Source organism: Lacerta agilis, chromosome 3 (assembly GCF_009819535.1).
Source record: "Lacerta agilis isolate rLacAgi1 chromosome 3, rLacAgi1.pri, whole genome shotgun sequence".
Classification (NCBI taxonomy): domain Eukaryota; kingdom Metazoa; phylum Chordata; class Lepidosauria; order Squamata; family Lacertidae; genus Lacerta; species Lacerta agilis.
The window spans coordinates 89,199,923-89,224,785 of record NC_046314.1 but is presented as its reverse complement, the minus strand read 5'-3'; the positions used below and the strand labels follow the sequence as shown (position 1 = coordinate 89,224,785).

Sequence of the window (24,863 nt, the reverse complement as noted above, 5' to 3'; positions counted from 1 at the left end):
ACCACGCAACATCTCGCGGCACACTAGTGTGCCGTGGAACAGTGGTTGAAAAACACTGCTCTATCAGGTTGTTGGGATACCTAGCTCAATATTGCCTCCATCTGGCTTTGCCAACACGGTGCCCACCATGTCCTGCCGAGGTGCCTGCCAATCTTCCCCTTTACCCCCAGTTCAGAAGTCAAACTCTTTAAGTTTGAGGAAGCTGCCCCAGTTTCTCTCTTTACTAGGGTTGCCAAACCCCCAGGGCTGGCCTGAAGCCTCCAGGTTTGCCTCCCCTCCCCTCTAGTGGCAGGGTGGTGCTAAGGCCACACATGCACATCCATCACTTGGTGTACATTACACAATGGCTTGCATGTGTGAATGGGCTACTGCAGATTCACCGCCACATAGGTTCCTATCACCTCACAAGCAACCTATTTTCTCAGTGGGGCCAGTTCACAGCCCCAGTCTCCAAGTGAGCAGAGGCTCTGTGTGTGTCGAAATCAAGCCATCACCCACATGGGTGTAGCCAGGCTTTCTGTTGGGCTGCAGAACCTCAGTGATTTATTTGAAGGGGGCAGCTGCCCAGTGCTATATATATATATATATATATATATATATATATATATATATATAATAGGGGTACTTTCATTTTCCTACTCATATTGAAATACTGCCCCTCAATGAGGCCTAACTTAGATTATTATTGTATTTTAATATTTTGCTAGAAGCTGCCCAGAGTGGCAGATGGGCGGGGTATAAATAAATTATTATTACTATTATTAGATTCACAAAATGTTTAGGGGTATGCGTACTCCTGCGTCCCCCCTAGAAAAAAGCATTGGCTAAACCCATGGTCACCCACATACATGTGTGAACCACACCTACCCCTAAAAATTATGGGGCGGGGGCGGGGAAATACCTCTACACTGATGTTTTGCTGCTGAATGCTTTTTGAGATCAGCAGGACTTGGGATTGCTTATTATGGCTGTTTATAGGGGTTGGTGTGGTTCACACATGCATGAGTTTTCAGGGAGAAGGGGTGTATGTGTGTGTGTGGCCATCTGTCATGGGTGCTTTAGCTGAGATTCCTGCACTGCAGGGGGGTTGGACTAGATGACCCTCGGGGGCTCCCCTTCCAACTCTTCAGTTCTCTGTTTCTTTGACTCCAAGACAGCGGGAGACCGGGCGCTGCCGAGCAACACGGTCCCTCCGAGGAGGGCACGGGAGGAGAGAGAGAGAAAGCGGGAGGACCCCGCCGAGACCCTACAGGAGACACCGAGGGAAGCGGCCTCTTTAAAGCGCCCTGCCGGCGAAGGAGGCGGGAACGTCGCCACAGGAAGTGCCCCCTCCCGGAGCCGAGGAAGGGGAATAGGCCCCAAGATGGCGGTGGTGGCGGCGGCTGAGCGGCTCCTGTCGGAGGGGGAAGGAGGCGCCATGGACTCGGCGCGGCTCTCGCCGCCGCCTCTGCCCCAGCCCCGCGGCGGCGGGGAAGCGCAGCCCCTCGAGCAGCTCCCGCAGAGCAACACGCTGGTGGGGCTTCCCATCGTGGCCATCGAGGGCATCCTCGGCTTCCTGTCCTACGACGAGACCAGCCAGCTCCGCCTGGTGAGGGGCCGCGTCGTGGGGGGAGAGGGAGGCGCGGGGGGGGGGAGGAAGAAGCGACGCCTCGGACCCCTGCCTTGGCCGGCGGGGGGGGATTTTGGGGCGCGACACTTCGCATCCGTTCGCTTTGCCGTTTTTCTCTCCCTCCCCCCCCCCCTCCGGATTGGCAAGCGTTTCCACTTGGTTTTTTTTAATCGGTTCGGGGATCCCCCCCTCAGCCCAACTTCACGCCCCCTTCCCCGGCTTATCCCTTTCCCCACTTGATTTGGGAGAGAGAAGGGGAAAACCCGGCGTGGTCGCACTGGATGACCTCTGGATTCCCTTTCCTTTTGAAGTCCTTTCTCCCCACCCCTCCTGCCCACCTTTAAGAAATCGCCCACTCTTTTTTGGGGGGGGGCGGAGGGAGGGAGGGAAAGGGATCCATCCAGAGGTTTAACGGGGGAGGGCCAAGGATGATGGCCGCAGGTTGCAGCCCCTTTGCGGCAGAGCTCTATTCGCCTGCTGCGCCTTTTTCGGGAAAGATTGGGAATCGGTGGTACGACAGTGGGGGGGGGGGGTGAGGTCTCCGTAAATCGGATCCTCGTCATCTTTGTTATCTCATTAGAATCCTATTCATATTCAACATTCGCCCTCCTTACCCACCCCGCTTCCTTGTATTTTGACTTTTTCCCCTTGACAGCGTTTCCATTGCAGACCATCTCTTGATATAGCATGGGCGATGGGACTCTTCGGTTGAGGTTGATCGCGTAGAGTTAATTTCCTCTACCATGCAGAGACTGCGGTAGATAATCTATGCTTTGGGCCTGTGTATCATTTCTATAGTGCTTTCTAGTGAATGGAATGATCTTCTTTCTTTCTTTCGGTAATTATTTAATGTATCTCATTGTAATTCCATAGAGTTGGGGCTAGGAGCCATTCTCAGAAGATCTCAAGTTCATCTAAAAGCAGAAAATACATGTGGCAATAGTCACATGGGAGGGAGGGAATTTGTGAAATAAGAAGAGTATCTACTGCATCTGTTTTAGTTATGCTCTGGTAAAGGCACAGTTTGGATGCATTCAGTAGCTTTAGAATTTCAGTATCATAAAGCAGATGTTTAATAATCTAAGGCTTATATGTTCCCTAAACTAGTTCCTAGGAATGAAATCTTTACTATTGTCAGACTTTCTATGTATAAAAAAATTCTTAAAACATTATTGAAAAAATACCTCTAAATTGATGTTTTGTTGCTGTTTTATCTGAATGCTTTTTGAGATCAGGTCCATGTTTTGATATACAGTAGTCTACACCAGTGCCCAATGTTAAATTTTAATTTTAATGGATGCCCATGTATGTGCCTGTGAATGCAGTCTCTGTAGGTTTCTCTGCAAGAATATGGCTTTTTCTCCACAGCAGTACAATCCTTTGTGTATTTACTTGGAAGTAAATTGCATATTCATCAGTGCAGCTTTCCCCCAGGTAATGTGCAATTGCCTAGGATTGCAACCTTGGGAGTAAGCCCTATTGACTTCAGTTGAACTCCTTCAGAGTAGATATGCATTGGACTACAAGACAGCTTTATGAGATGAACAGCGTCATTGACTTCTTAAAGGAGAGCTTATTTTGATTCCTGGTGCCTGAGATATTTCACACTTTTTGAAAATAAATATGACTAGGTACAGAATTCTGTTTGCTTTATTTCTCTTGTTGGTATGTGTGACCTATGGTCAAGGCAGTAAGCAAATTAACTGACTTGTAAAGCTGTGGAAACGTGTCCGGCTTTGACAGGTTTTTCCACCTTTCAGTTTTCATTTTCTATTACCTCTTCATCAAACAGCATTACAGCCCTTTGGGTAAAAAAATTAAATAGATGTGTCATCTTAGGTTAGAACAGGCATAGCCAAACTCGGCCCTCCAGATGTTTTGGGACTACAACTCCCATGATCCCTAGCTAACAGGACCAATGGTCAGGGATGATGGGAATTGTAGTCCCAAAACATCTGGAGGGCCAAGTTTGCCTATGCCTGAGTTAGAACATTGAATTAGAAGGGGAAATGTGCATTATTGCTTTTGCCTCATATTCTTCTGATCTTGGAGGGTGGTTGCCATCTAACATGCAGTCCAGTTTTATGCATAAGTGCTCAGAACTAGTCTCATTCTGTTCATCGGACTGTAGTCACAGGTAAGTGAGTTTAGAATGGCATTCTTAATTTATCTTAAATATTATTATTAGAATTGGTGTAGCTGAGATTCCTTGCTAAACAGAAGCTGCTATCAGTACTTTTTTCTGGGGGTACGCATGCCCCTAAACATTTTGTGAATCTTAAGTTTGGCCTCATTGAGGGGCAGTATTTCAATATGAGTAGGGAAATGAGAGTACCCCAAAACATTTTTTTTAAGAAAAAAAGCACTGGCTACTATAAAGGACAGTTGCGTTGGCCACTTCATCACTGTGATATGTAAAACTACCGGTAGCTTGTGTTAAATATCAAAGCATTATAAGAAAGTAACAGTGGACTTCTAGTTGATATTGTGAAGCAAACACCAGACCCTCTTTTTACCAGCTGATGTGTTTATGTAGGTATCAAACTGATGTAGCTAAGCAGCCAAACATTCTATCAGCTTCACAGTGCATAGCAATTGACGGGAAAGATCCAAGTTAAGATTCCTTCCTGCTTCAGTGGCTTGAAGAGTGGAATTAATCATATACAGTTGATTGTATTCATGGTATATAATGCAAATCTGATGAACCCGTACTAGCTGTCTAAAAGGTTCAGTATCCTACACTTGCCCAACTTGTTTCCGTTTCCAGTACAGTGGTACCTTGGTTCTCAAACTTAATCCTTTCTGGGAGTCTGTTCGACTCCCAAAACCGTTCGAAAAGCAAGGTGCAGCTTCCTATTGGCTGCAGGAGCCTCCTGCACTCAAGCAGAAGCTGCGTCGGACGCTTGGCTTCTGAAAAGTGTTCACAAACCGAAATGCTTCTGGGTTTGCGGCATTTGGGAGCCGATTTGTTCGACAACTAAGCCATTTGCGAACCAGGGTACCACTGTACTTGTCCCATTTGTTTGTTGGAGCAGACATGGCCCTATGCCGTGTTCCCATAGAGCAGCTTGGGAGCACCTTGTGCAGTTTACTCCTTTCTAGTAGAAGTGGCAAAAACTGTTGTACATGGGCTTAGTGACGTGCTTATATTCATATGAGTGTTTTTGAAGCACAGTGTCCCTCCAGTGCAGGGGGGAACTGATTATTTGAAGGATATGTATGAGAATAACTAAGCTGCCCTGCTCAGAAGTGAGAGAGATGGAAGGACAGTCTTAGGTTCCAGGTGCCTTGGGCTCATGCAGCACAAAGCCCTACTACTGCCTTATGTGCAACTTGATTTTGCTGTTAGCCATGACGCTACCAACTCAGCAGTATTGTGCCCAAAGAGTTCAGACCATGCTCTTAGTTACAAAGATTGAACGGAGATAATCATTCTGGGCTCCCATCTTCTATCACAGTTAAGATAATCCTCCTATCGTGTAACAATTCTCCATCTGGTGATTCTGAAACATATGCAGATGTGAGGAATTACTGACAGAGCAAGTTAAGCAGAAAAAATTAAGCAACTAAACAAGCAAATACCCAGTTCTTGGGAAAGTGTTCTACTACCAATTTCTTTCTTTTTTTTAAGGAATATTTAAACCTTTATTGTACAAATAATTCCATATTAGCATAAATTGAATGATATTTGTAAAGAAAAAGATCAAAGGAATATATACAATAGAAAGAAATGAAATCATACAATATAAATCCGTGTAAAAAAGAATGATATACCAACAGTATAATGAGAATGATTGGAAGGACTGTACAGATATGTACTTTTATCTCTTTATCTCTTTTTTTTCTTTCTTTAAATCTTTTCTTCTTTATCTTTCCCCCCTCTTACCTGTGTTCTACTACCAATTTCAGGCAGCTTCTCAACAGACAAATGAATACATGGTAGAACATGAGCAGTAGTTCTTATGTGTTTTCCTTGTTCTGATTTTAACCTTAATATTAACAGCATGTGCAACACTAGGCTTATGAAACGGGTGATGAGTACAAAGAAACAGAACGGACAATTACTAAACTTCTGACCCCCGCCACCCCTTTCCCATATAGAAAAATGCACCTTGAAAATATTGGAGTGTTTGTGTTTAAGATGCCTTGTTTAATTGCCCTGTTGTGTTCTTTCACTTTATAGTTGTGTGCTGACATCCGTAGTGCACAAGGTGCTTTCAATTTGTGGGATTTGAGCAATAACCTCCATGGCACATCCCTTTTGAAGGTGTTCAATGTACTGGTACGCACACTGGAAACCATGGCAATTGATACTGTACTAGGTTGTTATTCATTTGTGAACCCCAGGACTGCTCTGGAAGAGCAAAGGAGAGAAACTGGGGGATGGGTGGGTGATTCCAGACACCATCTTCTGCTCAGTTCCAAGAGCTTCAAGTAAAATAATGGAAGCAGAGGCGAACATGGATTTGACTGTTTGGCACTGTGTTTACATCCTGTGCTGATCAATATGCAGCTGACTCTTGACTCTTATCTGCTCACCCCAGCCATGCTGAGGTATTTTTAAGCTGGTGCTTGGAGGCTGTCAAAGAATGGATGAGAAAGAACAAGCTGTAGCTTGATCCAGACAAGATGGAAGTCAGATCTCATATTAGTTCTCCATGCACTTGTCTCATTAAGACTGGGCGACTGTAATGTGCCTCTGAAGACAGTTTAGAAACTTTGAACTTGTACAGAATGTGATGGCCTGGTTCTTGGCAGGGGCCAAAAATCTGGAGGTGTTATTCAAATATTGTGTCAGTTGCAATGATTATCAGTGAGTTTCCAGGCCAAATTCAAAGTGCTGGCTATTCGCTTTGAAGCACTGAATGACTTGGTATCTGCGTTTGATTGGGAATATGAATGAGGGTAGTTAGGGAATATGAATGAGGGTAGTTAACTGGGTTGTGCATAAGCTATTGTTATTTATACTGATGTTTATTGTTGCTATTTCTTTAAAAAAGTTTTTGTGTAATGGATTTGTACTTTGAAATATTGTACGCTCCTCTGTGGAGTCCTTTTTCAAAGAGCAGAGTATAAATCCATTAAATTAATAACTATAAATAAAAGCCTGCTAGTTTAGAGTAACAGGGATTAATACATTATTTCAGTGTACTTGCTCAAAACACTTCTGTTTGATAGCATCCAGATAGCATCAACTTGATTATGCTTCTTGTTACTGATTTTCAGATATTTATGCTTACTATACACAGTGAAGTATCCTGATCCAAAGGAATTCATGGGGGCAGGGGTTGCATCTCTGAAGCCCTTCAGAAATATTTAAATACCACTGCAGGAGGCACTGAAACCAGCTCCTGCAGGGATCTTCTTACATTTTTAAATAAAAGTCAAGGCTGTGAGTTACTCAGCACTTGCATAGAATTGCAGGAAAGCTCTAGAATGTAGCTTACCTAACATTCTAACTTAAGGATTCTTTTAAAAAAAGAAAATCTCCCCAAGGCCAGTTTTTGTTGCTTATGGTTGCAAAGATGCATTTGAAAGTGCAAGGTAAAGGGACCCCTGACCATTAGGTCCAGTCGTGTCCGATTCTGGGGTTGCGGCGCTCATCTCGCGTTACTGGCCAAGGGAGCCGGCGTACAGCTTCTGGGTCATGTGGCCAGCATGACTAAGCCGCTTCTGGCAAACCAGAGCAGCGCATGGAAACGCTGTTTACCTTCCTGCCGGAGCGGTACCTACTGTATTTTTCGCTCCATAAGACGCACTTTTTTCTCCTAAAAAGTAAGGGGAAATATCTGTGCGTCTTATGGAGCGAGTGGTGGTCCCTGGAGCTGAATTGCCCAGGGGCCAAAAGAGGATCATGCTTTTTATTTTACAAAGAGAAAAGGGGGTGTTGAAAGGACCCCACTCAGCAGCTGATGAGCAAGAGATTGGGAGAGACATAAGAGTCCCCTTCTCCCTTTCAGCCCCGCCCTCCATTGTTGAATGTGCTGCAGAGGGAGGTTGTTTCCCCAGCGACATGTGACTGGCTGATTAGATTATCTGTCTGGAAACTGTAGAAAAGGCTCCCTTTCCTTAAGAAGCAGCAGAAATGTGAGTTGAACCCCATAAAAATGGGTCTTTTCCTCTTTGCTTTTCCCCCTTTGCAAAAAAGCTGCAAAACTTTTAGCTGATCCTCAAAAAAACCAGGGCTTTCCCATTGCAAAAAAGCTGCAAAACGTTTAGCTGATCCTCAAAAACCCAGGGCTTTTCCCTTTGCAAAAAAGCTGCAAAACTTTTAGCTGATCCTCAAAAAAAACAGGGCTTTCCCTTTGCAAAAAAAGCTGCAAAACTTTTAGCTGATCCTCAAAAAAACAGGGCTTTTAGAGGAGGAAAACCAGAAAAAAAAATTTTCTTGTTTCCTCCTCTAAAAACGAGATGCGCCCTATGGTCCGGTGCGCCCTATGGAGCGAAAAATACGTTATTTATCTACTTGCACTTTGACGTGCTTTCGAACTGCTAGGTGGGCAGGAGCTAGGACCGAGCAACGGGAGCTCACTCTGTCGCAGGGATTCGAACCACCAACCTTCTGATCAGCAAGCCCTAGGTTCTGTGGTTTAACCTACAGCACCACCTGCGTCTGCGTTTGAAAGTATACTTGTAGATAAATCTTGGCTAAGCAGCAGAAGCCAAAAGGATCATTGGAGGTGATTCTCAGGAGTCGGGTGCTGAGTCTTCAGTGCCTTGCGAAGCTTCTTTCCACTATTTGCCTCAAGTGACTAGCGGAAGCAGAATAAACAATTCTGCAAAATATAAGAGATCATACAGACTTGCATAATTTATACAGGTTGTGGAATTCATCACTTCGGCATGTAATTTAGATTCTCCATCTCCTGCTCCTGCAGTGTAACATCACTAACTATATCCTAACAAAGATACGAGACACCCAACTAGTTTAAAATGCAGTGTGGATGAGCTTCCTGCACCTGTACACAGCCCCTTCACACAAACGGGGAAACGAACCAGAAAGCTGTAGATAATCGTAGATTCTCATTATGTGCAAACCTTAATGGCTTCAAAGCAAGCCAGGATTTGGTGGCTGGCAGAACTCCAGTTGTCTGGGGTTGGTAGTGAGTGCTCATAACCCGTGGCACTCAAAAGGAAGGGAAAACCTGCATAGACGCTACTGAAGTTGTACATGTAGCTGGCCAAGTTGCTTGCTGGTTTGCTGTACGGTTCCCGAGAGCTGCTGCCTTGGCTTATCACTGAGCCAACAGTCTAGTTTAGCTTCTTCTGTGCCCGTGAAAAGTGTTCAGAGGAGGAGGTCAGTGGAGCATAAGGATTATATCCAGAAATACTTGGAAGGTGAAAGTAAGGGCCTCGTGGCGCAAAAACAAGCCAATTGAATGGACTTCAAAAGACAAAAAGAAGTGCAGGTAGTGGAATAAGTACTTGTTGGAAGAGTTCTCCGTGTCTCAACCATCTTTGGAAGTTGACTGCTGTACTTTGAACAGCCAGGCCTTCCAGACAAAAGGCAACCACATGCCACCGAATGCTGGAGATTCAAAGTATGCCCACATACCAGGGTGGTATTCTAAGTATGGCAGTGAATCCAGGGCTACCTGGAAACTGCATTCAGGTGTTCATGAAATAGTATTCGCCATGAAGAGTAGACGTCCATAATTCTCTGTTTCTTGAGGTTATAGGATCTCCTGGCAATTATCAGCTTTATACTAGCTAGTGAAGAGTACACTCTTTCCCCCACTCCCAATACCACAGTTGACCAATGCTCATGTGCGCCAGTTGTTATTAATGTTTTCTGTTCTTGTGCACAGGGCTATTCCAGAAAATTTCTCAAGTTTCCAGGCACGTCTTCCGCACAGGCATATCAAAGTGTGTGGCTCCTTTCTGCTAGCCATGATGGCTTTGCTCTGCCACCACACTTGGAGGCAGCAATGCTTCTGAATACTGGCTTCTGGAAACCACAGGAAGAGAGAGCGCACTTATGTGTGAATCATGCTTGCTGGTTTCCCACCGGTATCATCGTGGGTCACTGTGTGAACAGGATGATGGACTAGATGGGCCATTGGCCTTTCCCAGCCAGGCTCTTAGGTTCTTAGATGTTCTTCTGACTTCCACTTAGTACAGGCAACCCCCAATTTGCACGGGGATTGCGCATGTGATGGTGGAGAGCTCATAAGCCTGTGCTGCCCTCTTCTGCCCCCTTTTCCGGCCACTTTTGTGTCGCCTCGAAGCACGCACGTAAATTGATCATTGTCTTTAGTAGAGGACAGCTCTGTTCTTGAGAGCTTTTTTCTGGGTTGGAAGGGGGAGATCACAATCTTGTTCTCTTTTAAACTGGTTTTCTTTGCTCATTTTCTCTTACAGTCCCCCCCTTATAAAAACTTGGCTAAACCTATTTTTTGGGGATACTTCTCTCTGGCACTAGTAAGGGAAAAAAAACTCACTCTCTTTTTCACAGCTTTGATTGCTTTTTAGGTTTATTGACTGAAATTTCCAGACATAGCAAGTTGGGCCTTTTTGAAATTGTGGTGTCAGTTGGATATTAGATAAGAATTTCATGTTTGTTCTCTCAAAACTAGTCATTCATGCAGCAGGGACTGGAGATAGGAAGGCAGTGGAACAAGAAGGGGATTTGTTTTAAACTTGATGTGGGGGTAGACTTCGGACACATGCTTGACATCACTTGATTCAACCTCTCTCAGAATGATAGTGCCATACTGTGCTTGTACAACTATAGACTTGGATTTGGGGAATCCAAATTATTGTAATTTAAACATCTAAAACCATTAGATATTGTGCAAAAATCTTCAGTGAACTAGACCAGACCCTCCTCATAGGCTTACCATCTGATCAGAGACTAGACATACAAAGTTATGTTTTAATTGTTTTGATTTTTGTAAAGGAATTTATTGCAACTTTATTATATATTTCATTTTAAAGTGCATGTGGTTTTGTTTTGTTTTGTTTTCTGAGCCACTTAGAGAACTCCTGTTATAGAGCAGCTGTATAAATGCAGAGGCAGTAATTAATTAAGCAATCAAGTGAAACACTGCAGCAAAGGGAAGGAAGGTAAATGAGGAAGAGTCAGTGGGGAGGGGGAAGTGAAAAGCTTTCTTAAATGTAAGAAATGGAGGAAGAGAATAGGGTGACATAATGGTATAAAAAGATTCCAAGGCTATTTAAACCATTTATATACCACTTAACTACAGTTGTTCTCTAAACTGCATTATTCTTCTGCATCCGATCAAAGATCTGCCTAGCTTGACATTCTGCCTTCAGCATTCAGTTGGTCATTACCCTGTGGAAGCCTATCCCAACAAATGGTAATTGGAAGCATACTACCATTTAGGTTCCATTTTCAAGCTATTATAATCAGTATCTATCCTTGATTGATTCAGTCCTTCTTAAAAAGTCGCCTTTGCCGGTGCCATCATAACGTTCTGTGGGGCTTAACTCCGTAAATTCATAAGCTGAAGTGCTTTCTTTGACTGAAAGGTCTTGTCAAAGGCCTACTTCAACAAGTGTGTGGGCCACTTCACGTGTTTGATGAAGTAGGGTGTAACTTATGAAAATTCATACTACAATGAATTGGTTGTTTCTGTCTTAACAAATTGCATATTCTGCTGTTCTGGGATTAACAGGAAACATGATCCTATCACTCTGGTTATTTTGATAGACCCTGTGTAGTTTTTCTAGTTCTGGAATACCTTTTCTGTGATGCAGCTGCATATAATATTTCAAATACGGGTGCATCACATTTCACATAAACGTGTTATTAAAGTTTTTGCTGTTTTATATTCAGTATCTTTCCTAATAGTTTCTGACATTGGCTTTGACTCCTCGCACCTGCATTGCAGCATTCTGAACTGGCATCTTTGTGAGACATGCTATGGCCCCAAAATATTCTGTGTTGCTTTAGCAGAGGCACTTTTCAGGGATCCCCCAATTTCAGACCACATGGGTTCCCCCCCCCCCCCCCCAGTAATAATATTAGGCTGAAAAATTTACGTAACTTGCACAAATGCTGTTAAAATACATCCTTTTGTTTTAGTAGTTTGATCTTGAATATACTAAAGAGCGAACTTGAATCTTAACTATGAATCTTGCCCCCCACTGCCAAAACAACCAAAATTGCATGTCTGTGTTTCAGCCGAGTAGATAAATAGGTACCGGTGCGGCGGGAAGGTAAATGGCGTTTCCATGCACTCTGGCACTTGTCATGGTGTCCCGTTGCACCAGAAGCGGTTTAGTCATGCTGGCCACATGACCCAGAAAAGCTGTCTGCGGACAAATGCTGGCTCCCTTGGCCTGAAGTGAGATGAGTGCTGCACCCCATAGTTGAATTCAACTGGACCTAGCCATCTAGGGGTCTTTTTACGGTGTTTTTTTTTTTTTTTTTTTTTTTTACATGAGTCGCATCCACCATTTTCTTGTTCGAGTTGGCATACAGCCTTTTGGAGATCCTTTGTTGCATAGGATTTAACTCCCTGAATATGTGGGTGTCAGTCTGCAAACCTAGCTGCCCCTTTATTCATCCCTACACATATTGCTTATGTGTGGAATTCTACAGATTAGTGAACAGAACCGGTTTTGTTTCTATGTTCCCAGGAAGATTTTGACTGAGGTTGTAGTATTCTGCTTTGCCACTAGGTGTCAGGGTACACATATTATTTCCTAATGTGTCTATCAAGGAACTCTACTTAAGTAAAGTTAGTGGGTGGGGAAGATTCACATTAAATTATGACATGGGCAGTGCTGGGTTTTTTCTTCTTGCTTTTGTGTGTGCTGCAGCAACATTGGAAAATATTTCTGATTCATGGATGTCAAACCACATTTGTAGAAGCTAATATAGTTGTTTTAGAGATACTAGTCCAGGGGAGATGGGAACATGCCAACATTTATACATGTCTCGAACTGTATGTTTTCTAGGCATCTAGGTGCTTTATGAACCCACTATTTTTCCAACATGCAAAGCATTTGTAGGCCTACATCAAGTTGTTCATTTGGCTTGTAATCTACAGGTGAAACTCGAAAAATTAGAATATCATGGAAAGGTTCATTTCTTTCAGTAATTCAACTTAAAAGGTGAAACTGATATATGAGATAGACTCATGACATGCAAAGCGAGATATGTCAAGCCTTTGTTTGTTATAATTGTGTGATTATGATGTACAGCTGATGAGAACCCCAAATTAACAATTTCAACTTTGGGGTTTTCATCAGATGTACGCCATAATCATCACAATTATAACAAACAAAGGCTTGACATATCTCGCTTTGCATGTCATGAGTCTATCTCATATATTAAACTCCAGTAGCTAATGAAAACAATTGCTTACATAAATGGACTTTTCCACGATATTCTAATTTTTCGAGTTTCACCTGTACTTTCAATCTCTTTTATGTCTCCTTTATGGTGGGGAAAGCTTAGAGCAGCATGCTACAATTTAACTGGAGATTCCAAGATCAGAAACTTTACAGTATAAATTAAGAAATTTCCCTGATTTGTAGAATACATTACATTCTTGTACTTGAGTATAAATTTCAGAGAAAGATGCTGTAACTGTTTTCAAGGACATATTGTTAGGCCCTAGTTTCAGGTAAAAAACAAAGAAGTTTCTTCTTTTTGCTGAAATGTAGATGAAAAAATATTTAACAATGCGGAAAAAATAAAGTCTTTCTGTAGTGTATATTGAGTGCGGGGCAGAGCAGCCTTTTAAACCAAACACCCCAGGAGTCCACGTTCTTTCCGTGTTATCTTTCAGAACCTTGCTTCTTTTTTTAAAGATGGAAGTTACCCAACCAATGAACATATTTTGGGTTTTACTGCATTTTATTGTTTGTGCTACAAAACTGCACAAAGAAAAATGGGTTAGGTGTGTGTGTGTGTGTGTGTGTGTGTGTATACATACACACATATATACATATGTACACATACATACAGTATATATATATATAGCTTCTGATTATAACTCTTACTTGGTGTCTCTTTGGAAGGCCAGATCAATCTGTGTTAGACTTCATAATATATATATTTTTAATTTATATATCACCCTTAACCCAAAGATCTCAGAGTGGTTCACAAAATCTCCTTGTTTTAAATGTCTGAGAGAGGAGAGCCAAATGACTTTGGTCTTTCTCTCCTTTGATGGTTGCTTGTTTTCTCCTGTCTTCCTCAAGATCTGTCCTGAATTTTTCTGGTACGGTTGTGTATTTTCAGCTTTTCTTTGGGATAAACAGAACCTGTTTCTTCAGTCTTGCCTCATGTGTATGGTGTTTATAAACCTTGTCATCTCTGCTTTCTTCATAAACTTCTCCAGTTTCTCTGCATTCTTCTTAAAATCTAAAAGAAAACAAAGCTTCAGCTGCCACCCGGTTTATGCCCAGTAGCTGTGTTGTTCAGTAGCTTTGTATCACCGAAAGCTCAGAAATAGTTTTTGTGCAAGCAACTCCAGTGTTCAGAGAGGAGGCCGACTGTGTCCTTTGCCAATGGCCAAAGGAACAAGGATGATGGCCTCCCCCCTTCCATGCCAGTGGGCAAACCGGCCTGGCCCTCATCATTGACCAAAGAAGGAACACCTAAAGAAAATATACCTTCCTGTCCCCTTCCTGCCAGCCAGAATTGTGTCTGCTCCAACTGATGGTTGTTTTGGGAGTGCAGAATAAAAGTGAAAGGGGACACTGGCCTCTGTCATCAGCTGGGCTGCCTGGTACCTGGCCATCTCTGTTCAGGCAAGAACAGCGAGGGAAGGTCACTGTGCCCCAGCTGAATAGAAATGTCAGGCTTTATTTATTTTACCCCGCCAATCTGGCTGGGTTTCCCTAGCCACTCTGGGCGGCTCCCAACCGAATATTAAAAACACCATACAGCATTAAACATTAAAAACTTCCGTAAACAGGGCTGCCTTCAGATGTCTTTTAAAAGCAGGATAGTTGCTTATTTCCTTGACATCTGATGGGAGGGCGTTCCACAGGACAGGCACCACAACCGAGAAGGCCCTCTGCCTGGTTCCCCGTAGCCTCTCGCAGTGAGGGAACTGCCAGAAGGCCCTCGGCGCTGGACCTCAGTGTCTGAGCTAAACAATGGGGGTGGAGACGCTCCTTCAGGTATACTGGACCAAGGCCGTTTAGGGCTTTAAAGGTCAGCAACAACACTATGAATTGTGCTCGGAAATGTACTGGGAGCCAATATAGGTCTCTCAGGACCGGTGTTATATGGTCCTGGCGGCCACTCCCAGTCACCAGTCTAGCTGCCACATTCTGGATTAATTGCAGTTTCCGAGTCAACTTCAAAGGTAGCCCCATGTAGAGCACGTTGCAGCAGGAGCGAATGAAGGCTAACCGACACCCGGGGTGGGGCAAACCGCTGGCTGTGCATGCATGGTGCCGCTACGTACAACACATGTGTGGTGTCACGACGCATGAGCGGCGCTGCTACATACGATGCATGTGCCCTACATAGCAGCACCGTACATAGCGGTTTGGCACTGGCACCTCTCGAGTGCTGTACGGACGGTGGCGGGATCCTCTGCTTGCAACGGTGGCGGAGGGATCCCACCACTGTCTGTCTGGTGCTCGAGTGGCGCCACCGGCAAACCGCTATATACAGCGCATGTGCGGCGGCGCTACATACAGCGCATTTGTGTGACACCGCACATGCGTTGTGCAGTGATTTGTGAATCTTAAGTTTGGCAGTGATTTGCTGCCAGCGCTGCTGCTTGAGTGCTGTACGGATGGTGGCGGGATCCTCCTCACGGCTGCAGTCGTGAACGGAGGATCCTCCACATGTGGCTGCGGCAGTGCAATGGCTGCTCGCGCCGCTGTGCCTGGGGGCGGCGAGGCGAGCACTCCACAGCATGCCTTTTTGTCAACCCCCAGACATGGCATCCGGGGGGGGGGACCGCCCCCCTTGCGACGCCACTGCGTTGCAGTAGGCCAAGCGTGAGATAACTAGAGCATGCACCACTCTGGCAAGTCAGTCTACTCACAGCAGTAGCAGCAGGTACTTGCACCTTTACAACTTGGTACCTTGTTCTGGCATTGTTTTTGATCTTTTGCTTTTCCTTTTGTGTGACTTACCTTTTAGTCTGTAAACCAGAGCATGTGCCTCAGCTTCTTTTTGATTTTGAGCTCCTTCAGCAGATGAAAGAGTGGAATACAGTCGTACCTCGTGCTACGAACGCTGCGTGTTGCGTTCGTCACGGGTTACGAATGCGCTGAACCCGGAAGTACCAAAACGCATTACTTCTGGGTTCAGAAGCACCGAATCACGCGGCGAGCATGCGCAGATTCGGCGCTTCATGTTACGGCCTTTTCATATTGCGAATGGGGCTCCGGAACAGATCCCGTTCGCTACCAGAGGTATGACTGTAAACATATAATAAATGGAATTGAAGTGAATGTTATAATTTTAAAAGAATCCATTTAAGAAGAGTGTTACACCACTTAAGAATTCATTCATGCACCAGAAAGCATGGGAAAAAATTTGTTAAGACATCAACACCATATGAGTAGTAAACATGTTCTGGAGTTGGAGCTTTGGAACAAATGATTTGGAAAGGGTAAAGTGATGTTTTTGTTAACTTTTGAATTGTGCCGTGTAGCCTTGTGGCACTTAAGACAAGCTGGTTAATCATAAAAGGGGCTCACAGTTTATTAACTACTAAAGAAGACACCTTGAGTTTTGTTTTTGTATTTTTAATGTAGGTTTGTAAGCGAATGGACTTGGTCTGCCAGAGAATGCTGAATCAGGGATTTCTGAAAGTGGAAAGATACCACAACTTGTGCCAGAAACAGGTTAAAGCACAGCTCCCAAGGTATGTGCTTACCACAAGGTCAGAAGTAATACTCCTTAATAATCTGTATTTGCAAGAAGATTATATAAGGAAAGCTGCTTTGAAACCGGTTGTGAAACAAATATATTTAAAGAATATATCGTCCTTGTCCCTGATGGATTTGTGACGGTAGTAAAGGTTCTGCATAAAGAATGAGCTACCAGTCCTCTTTGTGCACCTTAGCACTGCAGCAGAACAATCTGTACCATGAAAGATTTTCTGTTTGGGTTGACTTTTCCCCTCTGCTTGGTCCTAGGCTCTCATTTTGCTTGAGTGTCACTGCCTGTTTTGCTTTTGGAGAAGACAGGCGCTGTCAGTGATATCCTATAGTAATACTGTAATCCTGGGACCCTCCAGATGTTTTGAATTATAATTACCTGACCCCTGGCTGTACTGGCGAAGACTGCTTGAGAGTTGTAGTCAAAACATCTTGTAGGCATCATGTTGGTTACCCCTGCTGTATGTCAGTGGGATTATAAATTGCATGGCACAAACTGGAATAGGACAGTGAGTTTTGTTTGCATGTACCAACTGGCCACTGAAGGGTGTGTGTGTAATTTTTAAAAATAATAGAGAGCAGGGCTACATATGGTTTACAGTTATACATGCCTTTTCTCTCTGTGTGTGTGTACGCAATATACATTGTGTATTTTTTTACTTCACCAGTGTTGGTACCAAATTCTTTAGGGTAGGACGTAGGGAAGCATGTGCACAGGGGTGTGTGTGTGTGTGTGTGTTCACACTGGCAGACCCTCACTCATAAGATGCTGCTTTAAAATCCCCTGACATTTAGGAGGTGCAGGAGGGTGCTGTTGGTTTGGGGTGGGGTGGAGGATTGAAAAGCCCTTGTATAGAAGACTGTGCCTTCCACATCGCTTTATATCCTGGTTTATGTACGGTACTTAATGCAGGTTATCATTCTGTATGCCGGTTTTTTTGGCTTCTCAGCACTGCCAGAGTTAGAACTGATTTAAAACGGAGGCACTTACAGAGAAATGTTGAAGTGCTAGCTTCTCAAATGTACGACTTGAGGCCCTTCTATGGAAGCCACAGCCATTTAAGGTCAAGGAAATCACCTCCCAAGTTCAGCGTTTCCTGAATGGTAACACCTTCTATATGGTACTCTCTCTCCCCAGGAAAACTCCAGCTCAACTCCCATAGCATTCAAAAAGCTGGTTAAAATCTCTTGTTTTGCAGGGCTCTCAGGTTGGTAAAACAACTTTGAGTTCTTTACTGTCTTATCTCTGTGCTTTATTCTAATACATTATCTTCATATACAGTGTCTAGCTTTTGTTTAGTACATTTGTAAGCTGCCTTGAGGGTCCCATTTGGGATCAGAAAGTTAGAACTGCTGTGGGGAACCTCCAGTCTGTGGGCCTAATTAGGTGTGCCCTTTGACCTGCAAGGCTGTTTTAGCCAAGCCACATCCACCTGCCCTACACTCGACATCACATATTACTGTAAAACATGGCTGCTGAACATGTCTTTGCAGGCACTCACTGATCAGCTGATTGGCAGCACCCGCAAAGCATTGTGCACGGGGCTTCCCAAGATCAGCTGATCAGCCAACGCTTTGTGGGCTGTGCCCTTACCTGTGCCTTTTGATTTCAAGCCATGCGGGCAAAAATGGGCCTCATAATGTCAGGCCATGGACTGCCCAACTGTCAAATTTGGCTCGGAGGGGGAAGTAACAATCAAATCCTAACCCATCCCTGGGCTAACATAGGTCTGACATGGGAGGCCAGAGGGACATTGCTGCTGCTGCTGTGAGTGCTGGAAGGAAGACTGCTCCCTGCCGCAAGGTCCATTTCCACATGGCAACGGGGGTGGGGCCCAGACTCACCCTGAACAGCTAAAAGAAGTTCCTGGGAGTCTGGGCCCACCCCCTAGGCCAGTTGGAAATAGGCTTTGCAGCAGGGAGCGTGTGGGAAAAAAGAGGGGGATATTACTGTTCAATTAAATTAGCAACAGCTTCTAGTATCTTCGCATTAGGTACTGAACTGATAACATAAGCAATGTCACCTGTATCCAGTTCTTACGCTATAGTGTGAAATATCAAACTGCTGTTGGAATTCTTCTTGGAATAATGCATGTGTGGCTATGGTGGTGAGCAAAGGAGGGCTATGAGCGATGTTCTAGCAATGCATTTCCCCCATGTAATTATTTTTAAAGTACTCCACCTACTTTTCAAGGAAACTCGAGGCTCTTTAGTTTCACCCATGTCTGAAAACTACTTGGAAAATAATACGATAATTGTTGGATCTATATAAAAGCAGATTGAGTATTAAACATTATTATTTTGAACTAGAATAGAAAAAAAAAATGGAATGGCTTCTTAAAGCACACATCATTTCTGGTGACAGAATCTTGTAACCGTAAGGATCAAAACTTCCAGACTATATTGCTCCACCTGTCCTGCAGATCTCTGCAGTGTTTATTACTGACTGACTTGGATGTGTCTTTGTAGACGGGAATCGGAACGGAGAAATCACTCGCTAGCTCGTCATGCAGACATTCTTGCTGCTGTAGAAACAAGGCTGTCCCTGCTAAATATGACCTTCATGAAGTATGTGGATTCCAACCTCTGCTGCTTTATACCTGGGAAGGTAAAGTCCAAAAGATGGCTGCATTAAAGTGTGATGGAATAAATCCTTAGGGCTAAATTTTGTTTTAAGGAGCCACTGATGGAAGTTCAGAACCTTCTGTAGGCTTATCTCAGATGTTTCTTATCTAAATGCTGTTCCTTTGTTATAACAGATCGCCTTAACAACTTATTAGGGCTTTGATCATGTGGTATGTAAGTGTACTAGCTGAAACCATTTATATATAAATAAAACTCTAAATGACTCATAAGTTGTTCTCAACGTAATTTCAAGTACCTTTCAATTACTTTTAAAATAGTTTTAAAAGTCACTGTGGAAAACAGACATTATGCTACTCTTAGCTTTTGCCAGTCACCATGTCTCAACTTGTTCTCATTTGTTTTAGGTAATTGATGAAATTTATCGTGTGTTAAGGTATGTAAACTCTACCAAAGCTCCTCAGAGAGCCCACGAAGTCCTTCAGGAGTTAAGGGACATTTCATCAATGGCAATGGAATATTTTGATGAGAAGATTGTTCCAATTCTAAAAAGAAAATTGCCTGGATCAGATGTATCGGGACGGCTTATAGCGGCAGCTCCAGGTACCTCATGTATGCTCTGAGTCTTGGTACATTATGCAGACAGTGGGAAGCTATAGTACTTCTACTTTCTTGTGACTTTTGTCTCCTCTGAATTTTATAATTAAAAAAGGGTGTTACATTACTACAGTGGTGCCTCGCAAGACAAAAATAATTCGTTCTGCGAGTGCTGTCGTATAGCGAATTTTTCGTATTGCGAAGCACCAACGGGAAAATAGCGGTTTGACGTAAAAAAAAATTTTTTTTTCCGTCTTGCGAGGCAAGCCCATTGACAAATTCGTCTTGCGGGACAGCCTTTCGCTAGTGAATGCCTTTCGTCTAGCGAGTTTTTCATCTAGTGAGGCATTCGTCTAGCGGGGCACCACTGTATATTAAAACAGAACATAACATTTTAAAATAGAAACTATTTGAAGGATCCAGAGAACACGTGAGAAGCATTCTGCTAGTGGAAAGTGTGCTTCCAGCTCCTGTGCATAGAAGGGGGAAGGATGATAATTTCCCCCACCCCAACTCTGTATTCCTCACAAATCTGCTCTGCTTCCTTTGGAATAGGGTGGGAAGTGGTTTGCAGCAGCTGCAAGGGAGTATAGGTCTGCCCCCCCCACTGCGCCCAATTCTGTTCCCAAGACTCTCCACAGGATTGAAGGCCCTTCTGTGAACAGAGGGGTCCTTTGGACCCAATCCAATGGCTTCTAAAAGGAAGAACCTTCATTCTTTGGTTATCTTGCTTATATTAATGTCTTTTGTACTACTGAAAGTAACTTCATATTGTTGTATGCACGGCTGGAAGCACCAGATTGGTTCTGCCAGTGAGCCTGCACCACTGTATCCTCACTGCCATCATGCCTCATCCCCATTCTATCCCAGTAAGTGTGTTTATATGCGTTGGAAGCTGCCCAGAGTGGCTGGGGCAACCCAGCCAGATGGGTTGGGAGGGGTGATGATGATGATGATGATTGCCTAATTTTTCCTTAACATTGCATTAGGAAAATCAGCACCATGCCCTAAATTATGATGGAAACTTACACTTTTATTTTGTGGGTGGAACACAGCTTTCCTGCTCTCCCTTAATGATAGGTTGATACTCCTACAGTCAGAAATGTAATCACTTTCTAGAAGCCACAGAATCCTGTCTTGGTGTGACCATACGATTAGGCAGTAGGTGGTAATTATTTCTTGTGTGCTAATTTTCTCCCTTAAAGCAAAAACTCTAGTGCAGTTTAATGTCTTGTCAAGCTCTGTTTTTTGCTAGTTTATTATCTGGAATTCCAGCTTTGCAACAGAGGCATTTGGCTCTTATCCTCTTTAGGTTGGGATTTGGGGTTGACAATAGAATCTAGTTACTGAATAATGTAAAATTAATATACACGGTGCTTTTTTGGAGGGGTGCTCAAGAGTATGCAGTACTGTTGCACCTCCCCCCTCCCATTAAAAGTGTGGCACTTACTGTAACAACTTCATGGTGAGTACCAGCACCTTTTTTCTGTAAAAAAGCACTGAATATACAATACAAAAGCCTTCTCAGTATATAGTAGCAACAGAACATAATACAAACAGAATAACTGATAACAGAACTCTTCTAACAATAAATCAATAATTAAAATAGAAAAGCTAATGTAAATTAATAACAAACTTTTTTTTTAAACCAACATGATTCTTACCAAACTAGAGCTGTTAAAATTCTTTAAAGTCTTAGGATAGCCTCACACACTCTGTACCTGTTCAACGTCCCTTTTTAATAACCAAATCACAAATATTTTTCACGTAAAATGCTAAGAGATTTTTAGCTATCAAAATAGATATTGAATATAAATCAACTTGGCTTTGTTTCCTCTATATCCTTCCTTCTGCTCTATATACGATATGCTTCCTACAGTCTTCTATTTTGTATACAACTTTGGCCATTAAAACCTAACTTGAATCCTAAAACAAAGCAGTGTTTACTTTTTGCCCAAATAATTCATTCTTTATACTTAGAGTCAACCTTTAGAGGGCAGCAACCGTATCTCACTTTCCAGCACTAAATTTTACAGTACTTTGCTTATTTTGGATATAGGGAGGTCTGGAAGCATGAGATTAGATAGCCAGTAGGGACAGGGAAATGTAGCAGTGGTAGTATTGTAAGGTGCATGTAGTTCATTAAAGTTCTTAAAAATGTTATTCAGGTACTTTACTGGAAACAATTACTGCAAGGTTTGGGTAACATTTAATGGCATAACCATATTGTTGGGGGCCGATTATGTGGGTCCTGATTACTGAAGTGATTGTTTCCTATGAATGCTGATTTCATAAGAGAGACCCATGCAACCAACATCTGTTAACACGGCTTGTTTTTTTACCGTGAGGAGCTCCTACAATAGTTGGGCTAAAATGTAAAAGGCCTCCAACATACCTGGAATAATACTTAAGGGCAGAATATACAGTTGGTAATGTGACGTTGAAACAATATTTAGGGGGTGTGCTCACCTGAAGGGCAACCTGTTCTGCTGGCTGCAACCCAGAGTAGGAGTGTTTCTAAATAGCACTTTCCTCTTTACCTGTTAAGCAGGAATGTAAAAATCTGTGAATATGCTCAAGTCTTGCACATGCATTGAATTTTGTTTATATGCTGGGGAATAGTTATAGATTTGCTTGTTCACATTGACTTTGCAAACCTTGATGCTCTGTTTTGAAGGCATAAGACTGAGTGCAAGTCAAAATCTGAAACGAGACGGGGGGAAATGTAAATTTCTCTTCCTGCAGTTCCAGGTCCTTCTGCAGCCTTAACAACAATGCAGCTCTTCTCCAAACAAAACCCATCGAGGCAGGAGGTCACCAAACTCCAGCAGCAAGTTAAAACCAACGGTGCAGGTGTGACTGTGCTAAGGCGCGAAATATCGGAGCTTCGCACCAAAGTGCAAGAGCAACAGAAGCAACTGCAGGATCAAGATCAGAAACTGCTTGAGCAAACCCAGATCATAGGTGAGCAGAATGCCCGATTGGCTGAGCTCGAACGTAAACTGCGAGAGGTTATGGAAAGCGCAGTGGGAAATTCCTCAGGGTCAGCACCAAGCGAGGAGACTCCTAGGAAAAGGAAGAAGGCTGTTGAATCAATAGGTGCACTTAGGAAGTCTAAACGCCTTCGAAATAATAAATAACTTTGGAATAAATGACACCTCCAGGAGGATGTACTGCTTTAGTAGCCTAAGCAGGTTGTCTGGTCTGGATACCGCTATTCAGAGCATGGTGTCATTTAGGCTGCTGGTTCTTCAGAACACCATAGACTTGAACAACTTTCTCTCATTGCTGAGATGTTTCTTCCCAAACCTGCCCTGCTTCTGTCTGAGTGGGCCTACGGCACAGAATCATTATAACTTGCCATAGATTTGTACTAACCAGACCTGCTCTATCACGTTCTGAAAAGTTAATTTTCCTTTTCTGTGCAGATGACTATTAAAGTGAAACATATTTATGCATCTGTTCCTGTAAATGAGTATACTAAATAAACCCAGGCTTAATTGGCTAGAGGATTAAAAGTGGATAAACAGCAGATGTTCTTTTCACTTGAAAGAACCACTTCTTGAAAATCTTGTGGGGGTTTTTTTTTGGGGGGGGGGAGGGAGGTTGACTTTTTTGTTGCAAGTTACCAGGTTTAGAACGTCTGAAAAGTAGCTTATAAATGTGGGAGTCAGCATAACAAGTAAATATGACTTCTGAAGCTTACAGTATTGGCTATATATATTTTTGTAAAACTTAACAGGCAAGGGACTTCAGTTTAGATTCCACAAATGCATACCCTCCTCCTAAGCATTTGGAGCCATATTTTTATCTTTGCATGGAGAGACGCATGCATTGCTTAGTCAGCTTGGTAAAGCATTTGCCTGGAGTTGCAATTAAATCGTTGGCCTCTGTCACCTTTTGTACAGCAATTTCTTGGTTCCTTAGCCATGACTTTGCATTTGCTTTCAGCACAGCTGTTTCTTTCCTTGCGAGGTCATTTTATTTTACTTTGGTCAAGAGTATATAAGCCAGACTATTTCGCTGCTTCTGCTTGCCTATAGATAGCAGGTACTCTTTTATCTAAAGGAGGACTTCAAAGGTTGATTCCTTTAGCCTGTGAGTTTCTGATTATACACTACTGATACTGATTCAGCGGTTGAAAGACTATTAAACATTGGATAAAAGTGATTTGTTCTTAATATTACACAGGCTTCCTAAGGCATGGTTCAAATTCTAAAAAGTTTATGTTGAGAGAAAGACCTTACTGTTACATTGAAATAACTGTCTAATACTGTGTTTCTTATCATAAAGAGTAAATTGATTTCAGACAAAAAAAGCTTTAATTTCTTTTGCACTCCTTCCATTTTGAATTTGTAACTGGAAACGCATGTCTTGCACTGTACGGTCTGGATTTGTCACTTTAACAGCCTCAAAGTTGTAATGTACAGTGAATTTCTTCCCGGTTGTATTTTTTTTTTAAGCATCCAACAAGTATTGCTGTCCATGGTTTTTAATTTGCTGTTACCAAACAATGTAGCTGTTGCTCGGCTGTTACATTTTTCTCTTAATCTGCTGTTACCGATTGGGGATATTTTCACAAGACTGAATTTGAAACGAGAATAGAAAATGGAATTTGAGTGGTAGTTCAAAAGGCCACTCGTAACTTAGACATTTCACTGAAGTACCTTGGTTTAAAATGGAAGCTGCTTATTCATTTTCATTTGTCAAGTTAAAGATAAAACACAAAGCTATCCTAAAGAATGTTCTGGGCTTTTTCTTAAATGTTAATCAAAGTCCGTTAATTCATAATTTGGAGTAGATTTCCCCCCATAAAACAATATATTGCAAATTGATGTCAAGAGTTTGGATTTTTTAATTATATTGTTTTTGCTATCTTAAGGCCTTTTTACTGTTTGTGTCCCCGTCCCCCCTTTAAATGGGAGCAGACTCTTGTGTCTTGGCAGTGGGCATATATTCAACTGTCTCAAGGATAATATATGAATTTTAAAACATTCACTTGAAAGTTTCTCATTTTTGAAGAGCTCTGTTGTACAACATCAGCGTGATTGATCATTAGAAATAACTATTGCGAATGCATTCCAGAGTGGGAACACAAATGGTAGTCTTCTCAGCAATTACTGTGCAGTGCATTTAATTTCTTTCAATATCCAATCCAATATCCTTGGTTCGCAATGCCTAAAAACAGGATAAATGGGATTCTCCGCACCTGTCTGTGTAGAACCATGTAAGTATATAGCACAGT

General features: G+C 42.8%; 1 protein-coding gene across 1 annotated transcript; it reads left to right on the top strand.

Annotated features, from left to right (window-relative positions):
* The first annotated feature begins 1,327 nt into the window (after window positions 1-1,327).
* On the top strand, window positions 1,328-24,612 carry FBXO28 (F-box protein 28). Its single transcript, XM_033144692.1, has 5 exons — window positions 1,328-1,588; window positions 16,313-16,422; window positions 18,908-19,046; window positions 19,429-19,624; window positions 22,364-24,612. The coding sequence occupies exons 1-5, from the start codon at window positions 1,364-1,366 to the stop codon at window positions 22,756-22,758; spliced, it is 1,065 nt and encodes a 354-aa protein (XP_033000583.1). The 5' UTR covers window positions 1,328-1,363; the 3' UTR covers window positions 22,759-24,612.
* The last annotated feature ends 251 nt before the right edge of the window (window positions 24,613-24,863 follow it).

Excerpts from the sequence above, each read along its gene's own strand:
- FBXO28 (XM_033144692.1), top strand. The coding sequence starts at position 1,364 with ATGGCGGTGGTGGCGGCGGCTGAGCGGCTCCTGTCGGAGGGGGAAGGA. Across the intron at positions 16,423-18,907 it reads GTTAAAGCACAGCTCCCAAG|ACGGGAATCGGAACGGAGAA; the intron begins GTATGTGCTTAC and ends GTGTCTTTGTAG. Across the intron at positions 19,047-19,428 it reads GCTGCTTTATACCTGGGAAG|GTAATTGATGAAATTTATCG; the intron begins GTAAAGTCCAAA and ends CATTTGTTTTAG.